Source organism: Dictyostelium discoideum, assembly GCF_000004695.1.
Source record: "Dictyostelium discoideum AX4 chromosome 1 chromosome, whole genome shotgun sequence".
NCBI lineage: Eukaryota > Evosea > Eumycetozoa > Dictyosteliales > Dictyosteliaceae > Dictyostelium > Dictyostelium discoideum.
The window spans coordinates 1,991,433-2,014,952 of record NC_007087.3 but is presented as its reverse complement, the minus strand read 5'-3'; the positions used below and the strand labels follow the sequence as shown (position 1 = coordinate 2,014,952).

Genomic DNA, 23,520 nt, shown 5'->3' with positions numbered 1-23,520 from the left:
ATTCCCTGAGATAAATAGACTCTGTACAAAAGAATGTAAAAAAAAAATGAAAGAAATTTATAGGATAACTTTCGAAGGATATCTCAAGGCAGTTAATAATTACTATGATGATTGTAAAATATTCAAAAGTTTCCCAGACCCACCAATAATGACTGTTGTAGGGAATTTTCAATAAAATTTCACTACAGTAGCGTAGTGAATTTTATTATTTAATTTCACTACAGTAGCGTAGTGAAAAAAAAAAATCACTGACCCTAAATTTTTTTTTTTTCAAAAAACAAATAAAGTTTATTAAATTATTATCTTTTATTTGATTATTAGTTCTATATAAGTTTTTTTATTTTTTTTTTTTTTTATTTTATTTTTTTTTTTTTTTATTTTATTTTTTTTTTTTTTTTTGCGCCAAAACTTTTTTTTTTTTTCCCCAACAAAACTTTTTTTTTTTTTTTTTTTTTTTTTTTTTATTTTCATTTTCCCAAAATGAAACAAGATAAAATAAATGAAATTATAAATTATTTAAAATTTATTGAAGATAATAATTTTGAAAATACTAAACATAAAAATTATAAATTTTTACATGATGAGTAAATATTTTTCCTTACAATAACACAATCATTTTTTAAATTCTGACCAATAAAAAACAGAAACAGAAAAGAAAAATTATTTAGAATTGAAAAAAAAGTCATGAATTGTGGCGGAGATAGAAATATATCAAAAGAAGTGTGTTTAGAAGTAATTAATGATTATAGAATGGTATCACTCTGGGAAGAAATGCATAAAGGTCATATAGGAAGAGATGCAACCTATGGGAACTACAAGACTAAATATTATAATATGGGATTGTATTCTTTTGTATCTGATGCAGTAGATACGTGTGACATTTGCCAACGAAATAGAATAAAAGGTTTGGTATCAATCATTTTTATATGATGTTTTGTAACTTTTATATTAAAACTCTTTTAATAATTTAAATAAATTAATAGGTATAACAAAGGATTTTGCTCCAATTGTAGATACCGAGGAATACTCAAGATTGGTTTATGATTTAACATCAATTAAAGGTGAACATAAAGAAAAAGTTACATACGATGATGATAATGAAAAGATACTAACTAAACTAGATGATCTTATCCAATATGACTCTGTACAACCGTACGACACCGATGTTGTTTACATTATTCTATGCATAGATTCTTTTACAAAATTTGCTACTGGAAGGTATTTATTTTTTATTTATTAATTTATTAGTTTTCTTTTTTTATTTTAATTATCATTTATTTTTTAGATGTTTGACAACAAAGAGAACAGTTCCCATATACAATTTTTTGGCTCTCACGTACTTTGGCAAACCTGTGAAAGTATGGCACTGCGATAATGGACGTGAATTTAAAAACAAAGTCCAAAAAGAATTCCTAAAACTTTTTCCAGGCTCCAAGTCAGCACATGGAGCTCCTCGTACACCAACAACTCAAGGTATGGTAGAAAGATTGAATCGAACTATCAAGGAGAGGATCTCAAAATTAAAACAACAAGAGTATGATATTGTGAACAATATAAATTATCGATATGTTTATTAATTAATCATTTATAAATAAATTTTAGTTTTCTTGATGGTACTTCTAGGTCTCTTTCTGAACTATTAAAACAAGCTTTGTATGATTACAATAATACAAAAACAAGAACAATTAAAATGACACCATCTCAAGCTGTTGGTATTGTTCCTTTGTTTATTAATGTTCAATCAGAACAAGACTCTCAATCAATTGGTGTTTCAGATGTTTCAAAAGAAGAAAGAACAGCTATTATTCTTGAAAATCTCACAAGTTACCAAAATCAATGGAATTCAAAACCACCAAAGGGATTGAAAGTTGGTGATACTGTACTCTTTCTAGAAATTAAAAAAAATAATGTAAGTAATTAAAACATAAAGATTAATAATATATGAAACAGTAATAATTAACAAATTTTATATTTAATTCTAATAGAAAATATTGATTTTGTGTAAAATTCATAAGGTAATACAGGAAGACACTAAACAACTTTATAAACTTGAATTTTTGGAAGATGGAATCAATAGCCTTCAAAAAAAAGGTTTATACTCTGGTTTTGTAGGAGGTAACAAGTTGGTTCTTTATAAACAATCAACAGTTGATATTTTTAGAACATCGCCAAACATACAAAAAGATATTGATTCTTTTACTTCTGGTCTTTATTTAAATAATGATGGGAAAGTTATTGAATTTCTGGTTCAGTTTATTAAAAATCTTGGTAAGGATTTATCCAATTTCAACTTGCATCAATTGGTAACACAAAATGATCCATTTAGGGTTTTGGAAGATGCTCTTAACAATCCATCAAATATTCCACCTATCATTAACGATAATCCATTTCAACACAAACTCAATAATGAAATGGAACAAGAAGAAATACTCCCATTTTTAAATAATAATCCAACAGCGCCAAATTTAATGAATTGTTTGAGAAAGGATATGAATTTAAAAGAAATAGTACCACCAATACCTCAAGTGCAAATAATACCATCGTATACTATACCACAATCTGGTAGTGGTATAGTAACAACTGTTAAACGTCTCAGAGGCCGTCCTCATAAGATACCAATTGTTAATAAACCTCCTTTAAAATCACATTCTAAACCATCCAAATCACCTCTCAAATCACCATCCATTTCACCTTCCAATTCACCATTTAAATCACCATTTAAATCACCTTCCAAATCACCATTTAAATCACCTTCCAAATCACCATCCATTTCACCTTCCAATTCACCATTTAAATCACCTTCCAATTCACCTTTTAAATCACCATTTAAATCACCTTCCAAATCACCATCAATAGGAAAAATCGTTAATGTGATACCTTCAAAAAAAGTTGCAAAAACAAAGTTAACAAGGACACAAAAATTAGAACTTGATTTGGTTGCAATTAATAGAAGGGGGTATGGGGAAATTAGAAAATAAAAACAAGTGGCCAAATCAAAAAAACAAAAAAAACACAAATCAACACAAAAAATTAAAAAAAAAAAAAAAAATTAAAAATTAAAAAAAAAAAAAATTGAAAAAAATAAAAAAAAATTACATTTGTTAAAAAAAATAAAAAAAAATAAAAAAAAATAAAACTTAAAAAAAATTGAAAAAACAAAATAAAAAAAAAAAATTGAAAAAACAAAATAAAAAAAAATTTCAAAAAAAAAGAATGATCGAAGAATTAATAGATTCGATAAAACTCTTAAGAAATTTAGCCATTGAATATGGCAATGAAGAATAGTTAGATTCAGAGGAAAATTTGACTAAATTCCTCGAAAAAGCAGCCAAAGTACTATATGTAAATAGTGGTGATGCTTTAATCGTTAAAAATCCAAATATGATGTTAGAAGCATTAGAATTAAAATCAAAACAATTTCACCAACATTGTGTAAAAACTGTAATAGAAAACGAATTATATTTGGACTTTTTTGTATACAAAGGAACACAGCAAAGAAAAATGCACCTTTAAAGCAAATTTAAAGAAAAGTTGATTTAAATTGGATTTAAATTGAATTTAAAGCCGCGTTTAAAAAATTCATTTTTAAGGTAATTTTTAAGGTAATTTTTAAGATATTTAAAAATGCCTTTAAAATTTGCTTTAAAATAAATTTTTAAGCAATTTTAAAGGTGATTTTAAAGGTGATTTTAAAGGTAATTTTTAAGGTAATTTTTAAGATAATTTTTAAGATATTTAAAAATACCTTTAAAATTTATTTTAAATTAATTTTAAATAGGATTTAAAGTATATTTAAAGTAGATTTAAAGTGAATTTAAATTTCCTTTAAACATAAATTTAAGGTTTTTAATAAAAAAGATCTAATTTTAGAAAAAAAAAATGGGGATAAAATATTCTATCATTTTTAAATTTTTCATCAAAGCAATCAAATGGTGTAATGGTTGATGAGACTACCCTTTGATAGAGGGTCGGGGGATCGAATCCCTTTTGGTAATTTTTGAAAAATTAAAAAAAAAATTTTAAAAAATTTATCCGTTAAATAACGGCTTCGAACTCAGGACCTCGCTTTTAAAGCCATTAAAAAGGTAATTTTAAAGGTAATTTTAAAGGTAATTTTTAAGGTGATTTTAAAGTAACCTTATAAATTACCTTTAAAATTACCTTTAAAATTGCTTTAATTCAGGACTTTAAAGCAAATTTAAATTTAATTTAAAGCGAATTTAAAGGTGGTTTTTTCTTCGCTGTGAAAATGCAAAAACATCAAATGCACCAGAGGTAACAAAGCTAGAAAAAATTCAATTGTGTGCAGTGTTTACAGTGATATGGTAAATCAAGCAATTGAACAACTCAGGGAGTTAATAAAAATAAATTAATAAAAATAAATTAAAAAAAAAAAAATTGAAAAAAAAAAAAAATTAACAATAATAATAAATAAAATAATAATTAAAACAAAAAATAAAATTACAATTTAATAAACAAATAAAAATTGAAAAAAATTTAAAAAAAAAAAATTGAAAAAAAAAAAAAAAAAAAAAAAAAAAAAAAAAAAAAATTAACAATAATTATAATAAAAATAAATAAAATAATAATTAAAACAAAAAATAAAATTTCAATTTAATAAACTTTATTTGTTTTTTGAAAAAAAAAAAAATTTAAGGTCAGTGATTTTTTTTTTTCACTACGCTACTGTAGTGAAATTAAATAATAAAATTCACTACGCTACTGTAGTGAAATTTTATGGAAAATTCCCTACAACAATGACAGTTGGCTGTCAGACATACAATGATTGTTTAGAAGAGGAGAAGATTGATCCGGAGTACCGTGATAGTATTTTAAAAACTATGAAAGCGGGAATACTTAATGGTAAACTAGTTAGATTATGTGACGTGCCAAGGGGTGTAGATGTAGAAATTGAAACAACTGGTCTAACCGATTCAGAAGGAGAAAGTGAATCAAAAGAAGAAGAGTGATGATGAATAGCCACCATTACTGCATACTGTAGCCCTTACCCTTGTCGCACCATTAGCCATTAATAAAAATAAAAAATTATATAAAAATTACACCCATTTTAAAAAAATTTGTTTTTTTTTTTCTATTTTTGTCTTTATTTATTTCATTTATTTTTCTCATTTCTGTGGGAAAAAAGTCAATAATTTTTATTTTCATTTTTTTTTCATTTTTTTTTTTTTTACTTCAATTTTTAACCCATTTTTTTTTTTAATTTATTTTTTATTTATTTAATAACGTATAATTTTAAATAAAAATGACAAGTAAATATTGTTGCCAACATGATGAATTTTCTTTAAGAAAGCTTAAAAAAAGTGAAGATTTCACTCTTTACCTTGATGAATTACTAGATCAAGATGAGTTTCCAAAGATTCAGCCTGGTTACTGCACAGAGGAATGTAAAGAAAAAATGAAGGAGATTTATAGAATAACATTCGAACGTTATATTGAGACTATAAACAAATATTACAGTGACAGCAGAATTTTTGAATATAACTTGGGAAAAAATCCTCGAGGATGTGATATTTGGATGTATCGAGAATTTTTCAGTACTCCACCCCCTATCTCTCCCCAAGATGAATATGCTAGAATGGTCATAAAAGCAATGAAAGTTGGTATTAAAGATGGAAAGCCTGTTAGATTATGTGAATTGCCACCTGGTGTACAATGTGATTTTGATGCAAAAAACCTACCTGATTCTGAAGAAGATGAATAGAAAAAAAAGTGTTAATTAAATAAAAAGAACTGTTTTAAATTTTTTTATTTTATTTTACTTTTATTTTTTTTTTTATAACTCTTATATAAGAGATCTAGTTTATTTTTTTTTTTTTAAATTTTTAATTTTTAATTTTTTTTTTTTTTTTTATTTCTTTTAATTATTTTTATTTTTTTCTTTTTTTAATTTCTTGCACCTCTTTTACGTGCAAAGTTACCAGGTTTGGGTATATATCTTTGAGCTTCTTGTGCAGTTGCATAAGTTCTAATTGGCTCTTGTCTTTCTCTGTTTCTTTGCAATCGTCTTCTTTCACTTTCTTCTTGCATCAACCTTCTTCTTTCTTCTTGTTCAGCCATTCTTTGTTGTGCTTTTTTAATTTTAATTAATTTGACCGTTTCAGGATCTGCTTCAATTTCTTTTTTTTGTCGGGGACCCATCGTTTTTTTTTAAAAATAAACCTAATGATTTATACATGTTTATATTTAATAATTGAGAATTTTTATTTTATGACATTGGTTTTGAATTATTTTTAAAAAAATCATTTTAAATTTTCTTTGATTCGTTACATTTTTGTTTCTTTCTAATGATTTTATATTAATGGTCATTGGAAAATCCATTAGCTAGGAATTCTATAGAGAATCATAGGGTAAATAATGGTTTCTATAGGAAATCTTTGAACAACCATTAAAAATCGTTGATTTTTCTTTGGCTCAATTTTTAATAGTTTTCTATGTAATGGTCACATCTATACCGTTATCAATCTAAAACCATTGGAAATAACAATATCTAATTATTTTCAATAAAGTTCAATAAAATTATAAAAAATGAAAATAATGGATTTCATTAAAAGAATTTTTTTAAAATAAGATTAAAAATTTTATTTAAAGAATTTTTTATTGATTTCATAAAGGGAAATCATTGTATGATTTTTTTTTTTTTTGTTTTTTTTTTTTTAAAAAAATGAGAAAACTATTCACAATTAGCGAGTCTCAGCTTTTCTACCTTATCTTCACAGAAATCTAAATAACCAATGATATGTTTGGACAAACCACGGCAGAGCTTATCTTTTTTGAATGTTTCTTTTCTGTATTCGGCTTGGCAGTTTCTGAGAGAAATTAGAGTATCATCTTTGGATGAATGACTTGTTTGTTTAACATATTCTTTTTGACAGTCGGTGAGCCAATCTTGTATCTCATCTTTATGGGACTTGCAGACGTTGAGGTCATCATTGGTTTGGTCCTTTTGTTTTTTGCATTCATCCAAACTTTTTATGGTTGAATTCAATTGAATTTGAATTTTTGCTATATTACAAACCACTGGCTCTGGGCATGGAATTACTACTGGACAGGGAGGGGTTTCTGGACAAGTACAGCCAGATTTTAACTAACCATCTGCACCATCTGCACCATCCGCACCGTTTTTACCGTCACCGTTTTTGCCGTCACCATTCTTACCATCACCAACACCACCGATACCACACTTGCCACCACCACCACCACCATTTTTTCTTGCTTCATACCAACCACGAAGAAGTGGATTTGAAACAATTAGACTCGGTCCATTGTATTTGAGAAGTGCCAAAATGAGTGTCTCAGCCATAAAGTTATTTCCACTTTGATGAGTTTGGAGTTGATTTTGAAGATCTGTTACTTGATTCTGGAGATTAGTCACTTGAGTTTGTAGGTTTGTATTTTGTGTTTGAAGATCCGCAATATTAGTTTGCTGGCTCACCATTTGGTTTTGTAAGTTTGTGAGGTTTTGCTCGCATTCATCTATTTTTCTGATGATTGATGGAGCACGAGGATAATTTGGGTGATCTAAAAAGTCAGCAGGTCTTGTAAGGGTCTCGGTGAGAATATAGTCAACAACATCTTGTCTATCAGCAGTGTTAAAGAAGTTAACCCATCCACCTGCACCATATCCTGATGCTGCTACACCTAAACCTCCTTCAATTATGCTATTATAAGGACATCCAAAAACAGAAAGAAACCAAGTTTCCATATGAACAGCCTTAGGAGGTTCAAAATTTCTAAGAAACATTATGATTTGAACATTCGCCTAAATACGAAATAAACTCCGTTTCCATCAAAGGGTTCTATATCCGGCCATCTGTTTCTACCTCTGTTTATAAACATAATATCATTATTCCATTGAAAATTAACAATTTCACTTATTCTTTGAGGAGGAAGAGTACCAACAAAACGTTGACATTTACAAAAATTTATAAAAATAAACAAAAAAAATAATATTAATTTAGAAATGTGGAAAAATTTCATAATATCAAATTTAAAATAGAAAATAGGAAAATACATAAAAATGGAAAAAAAAATAAAAAATAAAATAATAAAAAAAGATAATAAAAATAAAAAAAAAAAAATAAAAAAAATAAAAGAAAAAAAGAAAAAAATAAAAATAAAAACTTGAAAAAATAAGTTTATATTTTGTATATTATTTTTAATTCAATTATTCATTAATATTACAAAAAATAAAAAAATAAAATAAAAAAAATAAATAAAAAAATAAAAAAAAAAATAAAAATAAAAATAAAAAAAATAAAATAAAAAAAAATTAAAAAATAAAAAATAAAAATAAGAATAAAAATAAAACTTGAAAAAAATAAGTTTATTAAAATTTTGTAAATTATATTTTTAATTCAATCATTCATCAACATTACAAAAATAAAAGAATAAAAAAATAAAAAAAATAAAAATAAAATAAAATAAAAATTCGAAAAACATTTTTTTTATTTGGAAAAAAAAAAAATAAAAAAAAAAAATAAAATGAAAATTTGAAAAAAAAAAACAAGTAAAACTCACATAAAAAAGCAACGGAATATGAATTTCTCAGATGATTTAAATGATTGGAGAACATATGAACCACTTTTTGATTTAGAGATTCCTGATGGCAGCACGGCCGAATATATCTCCGATTTGGTAGAATCTTTTGACAAATACAAGAGTACTGCAATGCTTTATGCATCATTAAAACCTAAAGAAGATGGGACCTGTCCATAAATTTAAAAGATGATTTTGGATTCTCCGTACCTGGTATATGTGGACAAGCAATATCATAAATTATTGTGTAAATCTCTCTTTGAGTTTGTGGTTGTCTAATAATTACCAAAAAAAAAAAAGGAAAAAAAAAAAATATCTTCCAATCAATCAAAAAATTTTTTTTTTTAAAAAAAAAAAATATCTCAGGTGCCAACTAAGACAATTTAATTTTTATGGCAATGAAATTTTTAATCAATGCTTTTCTTTTTTTTTTTTTTATTTTTTTTTTTTTTTTAACTAGCACCTTTTTGAGAGGAAAAAAAATCACCATTAAAAAAATATGTACTAAAAGAATAATGGTTAATAATATCCCAGTTCCTTAAATTTTTTTTTTAATTCTATTTCAAAAAAAAAAAAAAAACTATTTTTAAAAAAAAAATATTAATAATGTTTTATTAATTTTTTTTTTTTAAAATGAAATAATGAATACCAAAAAAGAATATATTGCTGCTGCTGAAATCGAATACCAAATTGATTCCAATAAATTAAAAAAAAAAATGATAACAATAAAAATAAAAAAAATAAAACCTTAATTGGTTTTGTTTATGTAATGATCTTTATTTTTTTTTTTTAATTTTTTTTTTTTTTTTTATCAGTTTTAATGATCTAAAGTATTTGGAAAATCTGGAAGGCTACCATCTTCATTTAATTCAACAGAGAAATCAAAACCATGTTCATAATCCTTTTTTTTTCCAAGTTCCGATAATGCATCTAGATATGAGCATGGGGTGATACTGCACATGATGTAGGTGATGGTATCGGCAATACTACACGTGAAGTAGGTGATGGAATTAGAATCACTGCAGAAGAAGGTTATGAACTCATTAAAGATTGAGCTGAAGAAGCTTGGTAAAGAAATATTTAGCTATCATTTAATTCAAAACCATTTTTTAAAAACATTTAATGATTTCCTTTACGAAATCAATATAAAAATTCTTTAAAATAAAAACCTTAATCTTTTTTAAAATATTCTTTTAATGAAACCATCTATTTGAATTGTTTTTTTTTTTTTATTTTTTATAATTTAATATTGCTTTATCGAAATCCATTAGATTTTTTTGTTGGAATGGTTTTCAATAGATAACGGTATAGATGTGACCCATTAGAAAACTATTAAAAAATTGAGAAAAGGAAAAATTCAACGATTTCCAATGATTGTTTTCTAAAGATTTCCTATAGAAACAACTGTTTACCCAATGGTTTTCTATAGAAAATCTTTAGAAAATAACCATTATAAAGGTAATCAAACCAAAATTTCCCAGTGATTTTCTATAGAATTCCTATGTGGCTATTGGATTTTCTATTGATCATTAATATAAAATCATTAGATAGAAATAAAAATGTAATGAATCAAAGAAAATTTAAAATGATTTTTTTAAAAATAATTCAAAACCAATGTCATAAAATAAAAATTCTCAACTATTAAATATAACCAAGTATAAATCATTAGGTTTATTTTTTAAAAAAAAACGATGGGTGCCCGTCAAAAAAAAGAAATTGAAGCAGATCTTGAAAAGGTAAAATTAAAAAAAATTAAAAAAACACAACAAAGATTGGCCGGACAAGAAGAAAGAAGAAGGTTGATGCAAGAAGAAAGTGAAAGAAGACGATTGCAAAGAAACAGAGAAAGACAAGAGCCAATTAGAACTTATGCAACTGCACAAGAAACTCAATGATATATACCCAAACCTGGTAACTTTGCACGTAAAAGAGGTGCAAGAAATTAAAAAAGATATGATATGATAATCATAGCAGCCTCTTCAGCAGCTTCTCCAAGTTCAAAAAAGTAATTTGTGCCTCTATATCTAATTTGACTATGCTCAACGCCCGCCGCTTCACTTATTTGTTCCTCTCCAGGATTTACCTCTACCATTTCAATATTACTATCTTTGAATTTGCCAGGAAGCGAATTACTTTTTTTCTCTGGAACAAAAAGACCTTTACCAACGGCCAAACCTAGTGAAAAGACCAACTTTTGATGGCTTTGATGGCTTTTCTGTTTCAACTAGACTTTTTCCTAGAAGACCATTTTCTTTGGCATTTTGATATTCCAAATTACTAAACTTATTGCTAATTTCTAAACGGTAAGATAATGGTGGATTTTTGAATTTGATTGGATTTGATTTTTTCTCTTCACTTTCTTTTTTTCTATTGCATGGGTTACATACCCCATTGGCAGATTCTTCTTGACCAAAATTACTATAATCTCCATCAAGTAGTTTTCCACATTCATATAGAATACCTATTGGGAAAATTGATTTAGTGTCATTGATAACATCTATGGAAGGAGGAGCTAATGGTTAAAGTGTGGAATCAACCATATGATCGAATCCAAATTTAGCAGTTCCATTAGCTTGGATGAGAGGAATAGAAGTACGAAATGGATTATTATTATTAACTCCATAAAACGTTCTTAAAATATCAAATGGTTCTCCATTGTCATCAAAAACTATAATATCACTATCTTTGACACCTAAAATGTAGTTTTTAATGGTTGCAAACATTGTTAATAACGCTACTTCAGAAAAACTTGGTCTACTATCAGAACGTTCATTATTACATGGGAACCTCATTAGCAAACCATTAGGGTGTTAATCAAATGGGGGAAATCATCTTCACTATGGACCTTAACCCTACTTCTAATATCATTAATTGATTTTCCAATCGAATAAACAGGTTGTGTAACTGGGTGAGAAACCAATCGTGGTGGATAAGGTCGTGGAGTATTTGAGAAATAAATATAAATACCGGGTGCTTGACAAATTTGATCTTTATCTCTTGCCGGCAAACAAACCCATGGGATATCCAGTATGAGGATGGGGGTAAGCTGGAGGATCATAGAAAGCAGATGTCAATCTTCTCATTTATGCCTCCCCTTTGTTTATAATAAAAAAATTATTAGAATAATAATAATCTATATAGTTTTTTCATTTTTTTTTTTTTTGTTATTTTGATGAAAAAAAAAGAAATGTATTTATATATTCAAAAAAAAAAATAAAAATAAATAAAAAAATAAATAAAAATATACATTAAATAAATATTTTTATTGTTTGAAGGTAACCCTAGCATTTCTAAAAAAAAAACTAAAAAAATAAGTAATGGCAGAAAAGAAAAAAAACTCCCTGTGTCTCTATTTTTGTAAAAAAAAAATAGAAAAAAACTGTTGGTGTTGTTTTTTGTGTTGGTTTTTTTTATTTTTGATTTTCAAAAAAAAACATCATAAAAAAAAGTTTTTTTCTATTTTTTTTTTTTTTTAATTTTAAATAATAATTAAATTATCATTATTATTTTTTTTTAACATTTTTTACTAGCATTAAATAAAACATTATCACACAAACATATTTATAGTCACAACTTAAATAATGAAAGATAGAGCTAATAATAAGTGCCCACATCTTTCCGTTGAAGAAGCTGAGGAAGATAAGAATAAATACCTATGGTTATTAACCGATCCAAATGAATTTCCAATGTTTTAACCTAATGTGTGCACAGCCGATTGTAAAGAAAAAATGGTAAAAATAATTGACATTATCCTTTTTAATCATTATAAATTCTCAAGAGGTTACTTTAAAGATTGCAAAATGGTTTCTGGTCAAGGAATGGAGGGTATGAGCCTCAGTGAATATACCAACTTTATCAAAAAAAATTTTTTAATGGAAGAACCGAATTATTAACAAATCTTCAGTATATAAATGGAAAAATTGTTAGATTATGTGATGTGATAAAAGAAAATGATGAAATTGGACAAGAAAAAAACAAATTGAACCACCAACTATTTTAAATAAAACAAATAAATAATTTTAATAAAAAATATAAGAATCATTAAAATATCTTTTCAACTATTCTATCCGCACTTGGTCTTCATTGTGAGATAGCCAATTCATTGTCTCAAGCTTCTGGAACAAATAAAAAACATTTGGTTGAAATAGAACAAAACTGTAATACCCAAAAGAAAATAGACGACTATAAAATGGACGAAAGTAGTCCATCAATCGGTATTTCTGATGAAATTATCTTCGAAAATGACCCTGGTAAAACACAAATAAAAAAAAACAATTCAAATGTGTCATCAACATCAATCACGAAGCCGACGATAAATTAAAAAAAGATTTAGAAAAAAGTTTGGACAAAAAAGATGTTTTAATCAAAAGTAATAATACAATTCAAAATTCCAAACAAAAAAAAAAAAAAAAAAAAAAAAAAAAAAAAAAAAAAAAAAAAAAGTAAACTAACCCCTCTTTTGGAGAACTGGTAAAAAATATTACAATAAAATGAGATCTAGCATCTCAAGGAGAAGCAACTAATAATTGCGTTATCCAATTCAAAAAAAACCATACCACCTTAAAAGGCACCTGTAACCTATTTAATTAAATCAGATTCATCTCAAGAAGGGGCAACTAAAAATTGAGTTTTTCCCTTCAAAAAATAAAGTTTTGTGAATTTTGAAGGGAAAAACTTAAAACCCAAGGGTTCGACTCCCAATAATTAATTTATTTTTAAAATATTTTAAAAATTATAATATTTTAAAAAATAAATTAATTATTGGGAGTCGAACCCTTGGGTTTTGATTGTTTTTTTTTTTTTTTTTTTTTGATATAAAATAAACTATTTCTTTGTTTCGGTTTTTTTTTACTTTTTTGAATTTTTTTTTTTTTTTTTTTTTTTTGATATAAATAAACTATTGTAGTATACAATTAGTATGTTATTTTTATTTATTTATTTTAGGTTTTTTAGTTTTTGTGAATTTAATATGGTATGTTATTTTAGATTAGGTAATTAATAATTAATTGGTGGTGTAATTGTTGGAATTGGTTCATTTGTGTTTATGCTCTATTCTTTTTTAAATTTTTTGATGGTTTCGGACCATTGGGTTTCTTTTTGAGTTTTTGTGAGGTTGTTTTTAATTGAGTATTGGTTAAAGTTTGATAATGTTCTTGAATATTCCAATCTTATTAGCTTGTGCCATTTTGATTTTAATATATCATAATCTAGTGTTGTGTTGTTTATTTGGTTGTTCCAATTGTCAATTGATTGAGTTATATTGATGTCAAATAATGATTTGCATAACCATATCCATATTTGGTGAATAACTAATGAGATTATGTTCCAATATGCATGTGTTCTGACTAGATCAAGATTTGTTTTTATATAATTCCAGTTGAACCTGTATATTTTATATTGTGCGTTTTCTGCAAATTAAAATTAATATTGATTGTTGGATCTGGTTTAAATGCTTTGTTGTTTGTTTGTGGTTTATAAATGAGTGTGTTTAATTTTGTTGTTTGGTTTTTTGTTAGTGACCAGTTTTTGTTTCCATTGCAATTTTTATATATAAAATATTTTAATTTGTCGTGGTTGATGTGTTGTTTTCAATGGAATTGGTATTGAGAGTTGGTGATTCAGAATTTGCGGGAGAATTCATAAACCATGAGATTAATTTATTAATTTGAATTTCTTCATCTTTTGTAAATTCTTCAAGGTATGATAAATATGTTATTGGTGATAGTGAGTAGGTGTTTATGATGGTTGTTTTTGTTTTTAATGTTGTGCCACTAGTTTTACCATAGTACTAATGATTTGATCAGTGTTTTCATTGTTTCTGGTAATTTCCTATGTAAACCATTATGATTAAAGAAATAGCCAAGGACTCTTTCTGATTGATCTTTTTTGGTTATTGGTATTCTTTTTGATTATGGAATGTTGTTTATTATGTGTTTATCAGTGATTTTGTGGGGGTCGATTTCTATTATTGCACTTTTGTCAAAATTTAATGATGATGTTGAAGAAATTATCGAAATGTTTGATTGATTGTTGTTGTTCGTAGTTGATGTTGTATGTTGTAGAGTCGTCTGCAAATTGGGTAAATTTGATTTTAATTTGTGGATTGGGTGAAATTGGTAATCCAATTATTGTATTGTCTGCATTTATTGTTCTTGCTAATATTTCAATTACAATTACAAATAAAGTGGCTGAGATTGGGTCACCTTGTTTTACACCTCTTATAATATCGAATTTTCTGGTCGTTTTACCATTAATTGAAATTTTTGCTAATGAGTCAGATAATAGCTTGTGGATTAAATTTATTAATTTTATTGGTATACCAATATGAATTAATGTTCTTTTAATACTATCGTGAGAGATAGAATCAAATGCTTTAAAGAAGTCAAATAGTGTGATGATACCAGGGAGGTTTTTAGATTAGAGGTAGTTGATTAATTCATTGATGTTGATGATGTTGTCTATGATGAGTCAGTGGGGTACGAAACCAGTTTGGTTGTTGTTGATGATGAAAGGAAGTATTCTCAGAAGACGTGCATTGATTACTTTTGAGAGGATTTTGTAATCAGTGTTTAGAAGTGTAATGGGACGACGATTTGATATGAGTAAGGGGTTGCCTTTCTAGTATATTGTGTGTATAAGACCTTCGGTGAATTCTGTTGTGATGTGGTGAGGATTTTCTAGTATATCGTTGAATAATGTAGTGAGAATGGGTTTAACTTGGTCTTTAATTGCAGCTTCAACTTCATCTTGTATAAATGGTGAGTCTAAACCATCCAATATTCTTTTTTATGATGGGCCATGTGTTTAGCATGAGCTGGTGAGTAATTGGACAACATATTTGTAAGCTATATAGATTTGTGTAGAATTCAACAAACGCATTTTCAATTTGGTCGGGATCGGATGTAATGATGTTATCATATTGGACTGATTCAATTTTTGCATCTTTTGATCTTTTGTTTAGTATTGCTGATAGATACTTGCTAGGTATTTCTCCATTTATATGTTTTTTTAATATGTTTGTGTGGTTTTGATGTAATTTGTTTTTGTTACATATATACACAAGTCCATCAAATTCCATCTTCATTATCAGATCATAATCCAATATCAACAACAATTTCTTCACCTTTTCAAATAAATAAACATAAGAAAAGATGGATATTATCACCTGGTACTGCAAATGACCATGAAGCGATCAATATTATCAATCATTTAATAAATAATCACAATAACACATCAATCAATCAATTTACAAATTGGTCAAAAGTAAAATCAAAAATTATTAAAACTCTAAAAAACTATCAATATAACAAAGACAAACAAACTCAACTTGCAAAACAAATACTATTAGAAAAAGCAGCAAAATTCAAACATCTTGAAGAACAATGCATCGCTGAATACAGGGTCTATTCTATTGTATTGAGTATATATTCTATCTAATCTGTTGCCATGTGTATGAGGTTTTTAAATTCACCTTGATCAATTAGATGGTGTTGGTATGTGTAGGATTGGATAATATCATCTAATAGTGAATTGTCGTTGTGGATACAGTTGAAATCTCCTGCGATAATAGATACATGTTGGGATTGGTTTGGTATTGGGTTTGTTGAGTGGTTGTGGAGAAGTGTTTGTAGTGAAGTTGCATATGAATTCTTTTTGATGGTATTATTTGATGCTGGTGCGTAAATTCCAAGAATACCAATTGGTAATTGATTTGGAAATATAATGTCTGCTAAAATAGCTCTACCATCAATTGTTGAGTGTGTTTAGGTTTGGCTGCACCAGTATTGACTGGTTGTGTAGTCAAGGCATTGCTGCTTCTTCTTGTATTTATTGTATTTGGAGTTGGTGCACTTGGTTTGTTTGGTTGGGATTGTAGAGGTTTTTGTGGTACAATTGTTGGATCGGTTGGATTGCTCATTGATAATGAGTTTTTCCCGTTATTATTATTTGAAGAATCACTTTTGTGTGAAATTTCATTATTGTTTTGGGATTGATTGTTGGTTTCAAGTGGTTCATTTAGTGTAGCTTTTGAACCACTATTTTGAAGTGGGTTATTATTGCGATTGGAATTTGCAATTTCGTTGATTGGTGGGGTGTTAATGTTGTTTTTTGGTGGTTGATTGTTTTTGTTAATATTTGGGTTGTGAGAGCATTTTTTATAGTTGTTGCCATATCTGCATTTTTTGCATGTTGAATTTTGTGTTAAGTGACACTACGTGTTGCAGCTTTGATATATCTTGTGATACCAGATGGTTGTTGGATCTTTTGATCAACAATGTTGTGTGTGATCAATTAGATGATGTTATAATGTAGCTTTTAAACGCAACAGCATATGAGTATGTGACAGTAAATGATTCAATTGATGTACAACTGGTGAATTTGGTGAGGTTGTTTATAATTGCATCGTTTTCATGTTTGGGTGAGTACGTTTGAATGAATGTTTTAATGATTGCATAATCATTTGATGATATTTCGAATCTATAGTTGAGTTTGTCGATATTTAGTTCAAGTTGGTTTTGAAGGTTGATTATTGAAGTTAATTTATCAACGTTGCAATTTACGAAGGCAGTTGCACCAATTATTTTTAATGCTGATGGCGACAGTATATCTTCGAAGAGTTTGTGAATGTTTTTGTGAATTTGTTGAATTCTTGTGTCATCTTTAGAGGTTAATTCTTCACGGATGTATGGTTGATTAAAGTAACACTTTATCAAGTCCTTTGTTAAGTGAGAATTGGTTTGTTGGGGTTTGTTTTTTAGGTGTGTCGATTTTTGCACTTTTGTTTTTTGTTGTTGAGGTTGTGGAGGTATTATTTGTATTGGTTGTGTTGTTATCTGTATGATTTAACTGTAATTCAGTTGAGTGATCATCAGCCATTGTTGAAAAGTATATAGGACGATAGCCCTTGCTTTATTGAGCAAAAATAGGGTAAAATTAAGAGGAATGAATGTGGCGGTGAAGATATAACAGTGATTTATTTATTATATGTATAAATTCTCGTTTATTTCTTTGTTTTGTTAAGGTTTTTTTTGTTTCATTTTTGAATTTGGTTTTGTATGGTTCTCCAAAACCAAAAAAAGGCTCCTATGAGGATCGAACTCATGACCTCTTCCTTACTAGGGAAGCGCAATACCACTATGCTAAGGAGCCATTTTTGAAAAAAAAAAATCAATAATAGAAAAAAAACTAAATATATTTTTTTCAAATCAAAAAAAACAACAAACAACAATCTCTTTTTTTGATTATTTCATTTTTCATTTCTTGTTGGCTCCATGAGAAATTGTAGACAAAACTCAAATAAAAAAAAACATTTCAAATATGTCATATTTATTGAATAACTATATTAAATTTATAAATCTTCAATAATTTAATAATTTAATTTAATTTAATAATTATTTTTTTCTATATGAAATGGAGAATATTTAAAATAATATACTATTTTTGGAAATAATTAATTTTTTATTAATTATTGAACATATAAATTTTTTTTTTATTTTTTTTTTTTTTATAATGATCAATCACTGTTTTTTGGTTATAGGAAATAAACAGAAATAATAGGTTTATTTATGAATTTTTAATTGATTTTTTTTTGAAATGAAGAGTAGATATTTATTTGAGATTTATATATTCAATATATAAATCAAAGGTATAATATATTATTGATTAGATGAATTGATCGAATGAAATAATATTTGGTAGTACTGATTTTGATTTGTTATTTTAGATTAGGTTTTTTTTTTTTTTTTTTTTACCTGTGATCAGACCTTCAAGGAATGTCCTTGTGTCTTTTCGGCGGTGTTTGTTAAACGGTTTTATTTTTATTATTCAATTTGTATTAAATTTTTTAAACTATATTATATTTTTTTTTTTTTTTTTTTTTTTTTTTTTTTTTTTTTTTTTTTTTTTTTTTTTTTTTTTTTTTTTTTTTTTTTTACTACTACTTAAATTGGAAGGGGGTTCGGAGCTGCTGGGGTTTGCCAGGCTTTGTTGAATTTGTATTTGTGAAGATCTTGATTGGTGTTTTTTAGTATTGCTTCGTCGTGTTTGATTTTCTTTAGTGTGATGAATTTTTCAGTTTCGATGAGATTTAGTAATTCTGTTTCTATGACCTTTTGTTCGAACTTTGGCTCTGATTTGCTTTCATCAGTGTTCTTCTTGGTGTTGGGTGTCTGTCTTTGATCATGAGTTCGTAAATTTCTTTCAGTTTTAGTGGTTCGTCATTGTCGTTTCTTATACAGTCTGGAAGTTCATTTATCTTTGGATGGTTTTGGTAAAATTTGACTCTGAATACACCCCAGTGTCTGCACATATCGTTGAGGGTTGAAGTGTGGGCTTTTTTTCTACTTAATTGCTCCATGTACCATTCTTGTAAGGTATTGTTGTTGTTGTTGTAGTTGTTATGGAGTAGCCTGTTCATGTACCAGATTTTGAATGCTATATGTCTTAGTTCTATATCCCATAATTTTATGCCTCCTTCTTTCCAATCTGCATATGCTCTGTCTATTTTCATCATAGTTTTGTATTTTCTCTCTTCTGTATATGTATTCTTAACTGAGGAGAATAAGAACCATCTGGTCATGTTATTGATTTCCTCAATTTGTTCTTTTTTTTTTTTTTTTTTTTTTTTTTTTTTTTTTTTTTTTTTTTTTTTTTTTTTTTTTTTTAATATTGGATTAACAAGATTGATTATCCATGTATTGATGGTATGTTTAGATTAGGTAATTAATAAAATAAATCCCTAGGTTTTGTAAGATTATTCAAAAAAAGGCTCCTATGAGGATCGAACTCATGACCTCTTCCTTACTAGGGAAGCGCAATACCACTATGCTAAGGAGCCATTTTTGAAAATGAATTTTTAAATTGAAAAAAACTAAAATTATGAAAAAAATTTAAAATAGAAATCAATAATTGTCTTTATCGATTCTATTGAATTGGGCAATTTATTAAATTGGAAGGATATTGAATAATTACCCATTTTTAAAACGATTATAACTAAAAAAAATCCAATATTTAAGTTAATATTTAAAATAAAAATAAAGAAAATTATGATGCAAAGTAGGAATTTAAAAATTTATTATTATTATTATGATATTACTATATACAATTTTGTTTTTATTTTGATCTTGTTTTTTTTTTTTTTTTTAAAGAATATTGGTTACTGATGAAAATGATCTATTCAATGTTAAATTGCCAATAAAATGGTTTTAATTTAACAAATCATTACAGTTTTAAAAACTAATCATTGATTCTTCACAATATTCCTCTAAATGGTTAAATAACCAAATTATAAATATGTTTTTTTTCTTTTTTTTTTCTTTTTTTCTCCTTTTCTTTTTTTTCTTTTTTTTCTTTTTTTTCCAAAATACTTGAAAGTAAAATAAAATGTTTAATATTATTCTAAAAAAGAAAAAAGGAAAATAAAAAATTAAAAAAAAAAAAAAAAAAAAAAACTATAAAAATAATTTAGTTTAACCTATTTCGGACCTCAAGATCCTGAAGCTGAATTACATGCCACTAAAATTAAATTTAAAACAATGATCAATTAATACCCAATAAAAAAAAAATAATAGAAAAAAAAAAAAAAAAAAAAAAGGAAATACATACAAATATTTTTCATGTCACCTCTTCTATTATTTGAACCATTATCTGGACCTTTACTTGGACCACTACCACCTACACCACTTCCACCTGTTACATTACCATTACCATCAAATCCTGCTAATCTTCTACCTCCACCTTGGTTATTTGGACGTCTTCTAGGTTCAACTGTACCCTAAATATATTTAATTTAATTATAATTAATATATATAATCTCTTAATTTTGAAAGAAAAAAAAAAAAAAAAAAAAAAAACCTAAATAAATTTAACCTACACCTATTAAAGTTGAGAAGCTAAAAATATATGTATATGTTAATAAAAGAATAATAACAATGAAAATATATATAAATATATAAATACTTACAAAAAAGTTATTTGATTTAAAATACCCCAAATAAATTCAGGAATATATGATAATCTCCATTTACTTCTACCTGTTTGAGTAACACTACCCCCACTAACGTATGTAGGTTTTGGTGGCATTGTTAATCAATTTCTATGTAATCGAATAAAGAATTTAAAAAAAAAAAAAAAAAAAAAAAAAAAAAAAAAAAAAAAAAAAAAAAAAAATTGTGCGGAAAAAAAGAATCCAAAAATTAAAAAAAAAATTAAAAAAAAAAAAAAAATTAAAAAATTAAAAATTAAATTAAAAAAAAAAAAAAAATGTAAATACAAATTTAAAATAAAAATAAAATTAAATAAAATTAATTAGTCATCATTAAGGGGGTAAAAAATCAAAAAGTATAATAACTATTACTTACAAATGATTATGAAAAATGTAAAATTAAAATAAAAAAATTAAAAATAAAAAAAATAAAAAAAAAATAAAAATCCAATTTTTCGTTTTTTCATTTTTTTTTTTTTTTTTATTTTTAAATTCATTTAAAAACGATTAATCAAAAACAATAACCATCGTTTTTTATTTTTATTTTCAAAATATGGATTTAAAAAGAAAATTTGGTAATTCATTAGGATCAACAGCACCAACATCAATTGGTATTTTAGGAGGAGGCGGTGGAGGAGTTTCAATTACAAAATTAATTGTTAAAAATATTCCAAAATCAATTAGCAAAAATGAAATTATTGAAAATTTAAAGAAAATTATTCAAAATCCTTCTATAAATATTACAATTCCAATTACTTTACCACCAGATTTAATTGGTAAAGTTGATGCTGATACAACTATTTCATTTTTATCATCTCAAAATTTATCACAATTATCAATAGTAAGTTGGCACATATGTAAAAAAAAATATAAATAAAAAAAAAGATTTCTAATTTAATGTCAAATTTTATTTTATTTTTATTTATTTATATAGATTAAAAATTTAGTTAATGGTAAAACCATTGGTGATAAAAAAGTTATTGTTGATTTTTATGATTTTAAAAAAGTAATTCCAACACCAACACCAATACCAACACCAACACCACCAACTAAAACACAAGAAGAATCAAATAAAAAAATTAAATTAACAAATGAAAAACCAAAAGAAAAGAAACCAAAAGAAAAGAAACCAAAAACAACACCACCACCAACCACAACAACGCCAAATGAACCAACAATAGCTACAGCTACAGCAACAACAACAACAACAGAAACAACAGAAACAGAAAAAACAACTGAAATTAATGAAGAAAAAAAAGTAAATCAAAAGAAAAATAAAAAATTAAATGATAAAAAAGAAGAAAAAGAAAAAGAAAAAGAAGTAAAAAAAGAAGAAGAACCAAAAAAAGAATCAATTGTTAGAAATAATAGAGCAGTTATTAATAAAATTACATCACAAATGTCATCATGTGCAGAAGCAAAAGATTATGTTCAATTGGTTAAAGCATATAATTATTTAAAAAAGATTGGAGCAAAACCAGATCATATTACCTATGGTGTTATGTTGAATGCATGTGTAAGATGTCAAGAGTATAAAAAAGTGAAAGAAGTTTTTCAAGATGCAGTTAAAGATGGTAATGCCAATGAAGTGGTTTATACAATCTATGTGAAAGCACTTTGTGAAATTGATATGGATGAATCATTTGCTACAATTAAGGGTATGATTGAAACCAAACCAAATATTCGTACTTTTAATTCCATATTTCGTGGTTGTATTAGATCTGGTGATATTGAAATCACTAAATCATTAATACAATTAATGAAAGCCAATGAGATCTATCCCGATTCAACCACCATTGAATATTTGATAAAAATCTATTCTCATCATTTAATGGTACAAGAGATTTGGGATTTACTAGGTAAAGTTTATGAAAGAATGCAAGGTCAAATATCACCCATTTGTTTCTCACGTCTATCATTGGCATCGTTATTAGCTGGTGATATTAAATCCTCGGTTAAAGCATTGGGTATCACTGATGACATTCTATCGAAAGCACCAAGATCAACTCAAACCACTCATAAAAATAAAGGTAAACTTTCAGAAAAGAATAAGATCTCCTCTTCATTGTTTGAAAGAATTAACAAACAGGAGATCAATGAAGAATCTGATCGTGTTAGAAATTATCTTTCAAAAATGACAGAATCACGTTCAAAAATTAAGTATCATAATATGGAAAGTTTTAATCGTATTTATTTCTCAAAGAATACTTTTAAGAATAATGTCAATCGTAGTATCGATCAACAATGTAAACCTGTCACAGTTGCAACCTCACCAGACTCTACATTATCGTCATTCAATGGTTTATTCAATTCTTATAAAAAGGGTGGTAGCAATTTCAATAGTAATAGATCACTTAAAATGGAGATTTGTTCAGGTCACGGTCATTGGGTGACTGAAAGAGCCGGTCAAGATTTAGATGCAGATTGGATCTCTTTGGAAATTCGTTACGATCGTATCTTTCAAATTTGGAGTAAAATGATACTTGAAGCAATTGATAACCTTTATATAGTGGGTGGTGATGCTCATGGTTCGCTAAAAGAGATCATACCAGATAATATCTTGAATGAAGTTTATATCAATTATCCAAATCCACCAGTTTGGTCTGGTGCTGAACGTCTTATCAATGAGTTATTCCTCATTGAAATTAATAGATGTTTAAAAAAAGATGGTACACTCACAATTGTAACTGATGATAAAGATTATAGTGATCAAATTATAGATATCCTTACAAAATCAAAAAAATTACTAAAAATTTATAAACCAGTTAAAGAAACTTACTTAATTCAATTATCTGAAGATTATGGTTATTCTTATTTTAATAAACTTTGGAATAATGGTCAAAGAGTTAAAAGATATTGTATTTATATTTCAAAAATTATTAATTAAAATAAAATAAAATAAAATATAATAATATAGAGTATATTTTTTTAATTTTTTTTTTTTTTATTTTTAATTTTTTTTTTTTTTCCTTTTTTCTTTT

At 26.2% G+C, this 23,520-nt stretch overlaps 16 protein-coding genes and 2 non-coding genes across 18 annotated transcripts; 7 read left to right on the top strand and 11 right to left on the bottom strand.

Moving 5' to 3' along the window:
• Positions 1–46: 46 nt before the first annotated feature.
• Positions 47–2,978, top strand: DDB_G0268958 (hypothetical protein; the record flags this gene model as incomplete). The annotated part of the gene is made up of 7 exons (XM_641819.1): positions 47–157; positions 322–584; positions 645–904; positions 984–1,218; positions 1,286–1,534; positions 1,603–1,909; positions 1,986–2,978. 7 exons carry the CDS (start codon positions 47–49, stop codon positions 2,976–2,978), a joined length of 2,418 nt encoding a protein of 805 aa, XP_646911.1.
• Positions 2,979–4,757: 1,779 nt separating this feature from the next.
• DDB_G0268956 (hypothetical protein) lies at positions 4,758–4,970 on the top strand (the record flags this gene model as incomplete). Its single annotated transcript, XM_641818.1, has 1 exon — positions 4,758–4,970. One exon carries the CDS (start codon positions 4,758–4,760, stop codon positions 4,968–4,970), a length of 213 nt encoding a protein of 70 aa, XP_646910.1.
• A 293-nt stretch (positions 4,971–5,263) lies between these two features.
• On the top strand, positions 5,264–5,722 carry DDB_G0268734 (hypothetical protein; the record flags this gene model as incomplete). The annotated part of the gene is made up of 1 exon (XM_641817.1): positions 5,264–5,722. One exon carries the CDS (start codon positions 5,264–5,266, stop codon positions 5,720–5,722), a length of 459 nt encoding a protein of 152 aa, XP_646909.1.
• A 182-nt stretch (positions 5,723–5,904) lies between these two features.
• DDB_G0268732 (hypothetical protein) lies at positions 5,905–6,159 on the bottom strand (the record flags this gene model as incomplete). Its single annotated transcript, XM_641816.1, has 1 exon — positions 5,905–6,159. One exon carries the CDS (start codon positions 6,157–6,159, stop codon positions 5,905–5,907), a length of 255 nt encoding a protein of 84 aa, XP_646908.1.
• A 532-nt stretch (positions 6,160–6,691) lies between these two features.
• On the bottom strand, positions 6,692–7,762 carry DDB_G0269068 (hypothetical protein; the record flags this gene model as incomplete). The annotated part of the gene is made up of 2 exons (XM_641815.1): positions 6,692–7,080; positions 7,111–7,762. 2 exons carry the CDS (start codon positions 7,760–7,762, stop codon positions 6,692–6,694), a joined length of 1,041 nt encoding a protein of 346 aa, XP_646907.1.
• A 794-nt stretch (positions 7,763–8,556) lies between these two features.
• On the top strand, positions 8,557–8,736 carry DDB_G0268730 (hypothetical protein; the record flags this gene model as incomplete). Its single annotated transcript, XM_641814.1, has 1 exon — positions 8,557–8,736. The coding sequence occupies one exon, from the start codon at positions 8,557–8,559 to the stop codon at positions 8,734–8,736; it is 180 nt and encodes a 59-aa protein (XP_646906.1).
• A 637-nt stretch (positions 8,737–9,373) lies between these two features.
• Positions 9,374–9,517, bottom strand: DDB_G0268728 (hypothetical protein; the record flags this gene model as incomplete). The annotated part of the gene is made up of 1 exon (XM_641813.1): positions 9,374–9,517. The coding sequence occupies one exon, from the start codon at positions 9,515–9,517 to the stop codon at positions 9,374–9,376; it is 144 nt and encodes a 47-aa protein (XP_646905.1).
• Positions 9,518–10,247: 730 nt separating this feature from the next.
• DDB_G0268726 (hypothetical protein) lies at positions 10,248–10,451 on the top strand (the record flags this gene model as incomplete). Its single annotated transcript, XM_641812.1, has 1 exon — positions 10,248–10,451. The coding sequence occupies one exon, from the start codon at positions 10,248–10,250 to the stop codon at positions 10,449–10,451; it is 204 nt and encodes a 67-aa protein (XP_646904.1).
• Positions 10,452–10,498: 47 nt separating this feature from the next.
• Positions 10,499–10,648, bottom strand: DDB_G0268954 (hypothetical protein; the record flags this gene model as incomplete). Its single annotated transcript, XM_641811.1, has 1 exon — positions 10,499–10,648. The coding sequence occupies one exon, from the start codon at positions 10,646–10,648 to the stop codon at positions 10,499–10,501; it is 150 nt and encodes a 49-aa protein (XP_646903.1).
• A 67-nt stretch (positions 10,649–10,715) lies between these two features.
• DDB_G0269066 (hypothetical protein) lies at positions 10,716–11,279 on the bottom strand (the record flags this gene model as incomplete). The annotated part of the gene is made up of 2 exons (XM_641810.1): positions 10,716–11,068; positions 11,153–11,279. The coding sequence occupies 2 exons, from the start codon at positions 11,277–11,279 to the stop codon at positions 10,716–10,718; spliced, it is 480 nt and encodes a 159-aa protein (XP_646902.1).
• Positions 11,280–12,745: 1,466 nt separating this feature from the next.
• Positions 12,746–12,877, top strand: DDB_G0268952 (hypothetical protein; the record flags this gene model as incomplete). The annotated part of the gene is made up of 1 exon (XM_641809.1): positions 12,746–12,877. One exon carries the CDS (start codon positions 12,746–12,748, stop codon positions 12,875–12,877), a length of 132 nt encoding a protein of 43 aa, XP_646901.1.
• Positions 12,878–14,116: 1,239 nt separating this feature from the next.
• DDB_G0268724 (hypothetical protein) lies at positions 14,117–15,634 on the bottom strand (the record flags this gene model as incomplete). Its single annotated transcript, XM_641808.1, has 5 exons — positions 14,117–14,344; positions 14,728–14,927; positions 15,198–15,337; positions 15,432–15,506; positions 15,615–15,634. The coding sequence occupies 5 exons, from the start codon at positions 15,632–15,634 to the stop codon at positions 14,117–14,119; spliced, it is 663 nt and encodes a 220-aa protein (XP_646900.1).
• A 651-nt stretch (positions 15,635–16,285) lies between these two features.
• Positions 16,286–17,433, bottom strand: DDB_G0269064 (hypothetical protein; the record flags this gene model as incomplete). Its single annotated transcript, XM_641807.1, has 2 exons — positions 16,286–16,592; positions 17,261–17,433. 2 exons carry the CDS (start codon positions 17,431–17,433, stop codon positions 16,286–16,288), a joined length of 480 nt encoding a protein of 159 aa, XP_646899.1.
• A 201-nt stretch (positions 17,434–17,634) lies between these two features.
• On the bottom strand, positions 17,635–17,706 carry tRNA-Thr-AGU-7. The gene has a single exon. It is a non-coding gene; the product is annotated as a tRNA-Thr (tRNA).
• Positions 17,707–18,658: 952 nt separating this feature from the next.
• DDB_G0268722 (hypothetical protein) lies at positions 18,659–19,135 on the bottom strand (the record flags this gene model as incomplete). Its single annotated transcript, XM_641806.1, has 1 exon — positions 18,659–19,135. One exon carries the CDS (start codon positions 19,133–19,135, stop codon positions 18,659–18,661), a length of 477 nt encoding a protein of 158 aa, XP_646898.1.
• Positions 19,136–19,321: 186 nt separating this feature from the next.
• tRNA-Thr-AGU-6 lies at positions 19,322–19,393 on the bottom strand. Its single transcript has one exon. It is a non-coding gene; the product is annotated as a tRNA-Thr (tRNA).
• A 636-nt stretch (positions 19,394–20,029) lies between these two features.
• On the bottom strand, positions 20,030–20,637 carry selk (selenoprotein K; the record flags this gene model as incomplete). The annotated part of the gene is made up of 4 exons (XM_641805.2): positions 20,030–20,070; positions 20,161–20,329; positions 20,429–20,447; positions 20,519–20,637. 4 exons carry the CDS (start codon positions 20,635–20,637, stop codon positions 20,030–20,032), a joined length of 348 nt encoding a protein of 115 aa, XP_646897.2.
• Positions 20,638–21,092: 455 nt separating this feature from the next.
• DDB_G0268718 (hypothetical protein) lies at positions 21,093–23,426 on the top strand (the record flags this gene model as incomplete). The annotated part of the gene is made up of 2 exons (XM_641804.1): positions 21,093–21,380; positions 21,474–23,426. The coding sequence occupies 2 exons, from the start codon at positions 21,093–21,095 to the stop codon at positions 23,424–23,426; spliced, it is 2,241 nt and encodes a 746-aa protein (XP_646896.1).
• Positions 23,427–23,520: the final 94 nt, after the last annotated feature.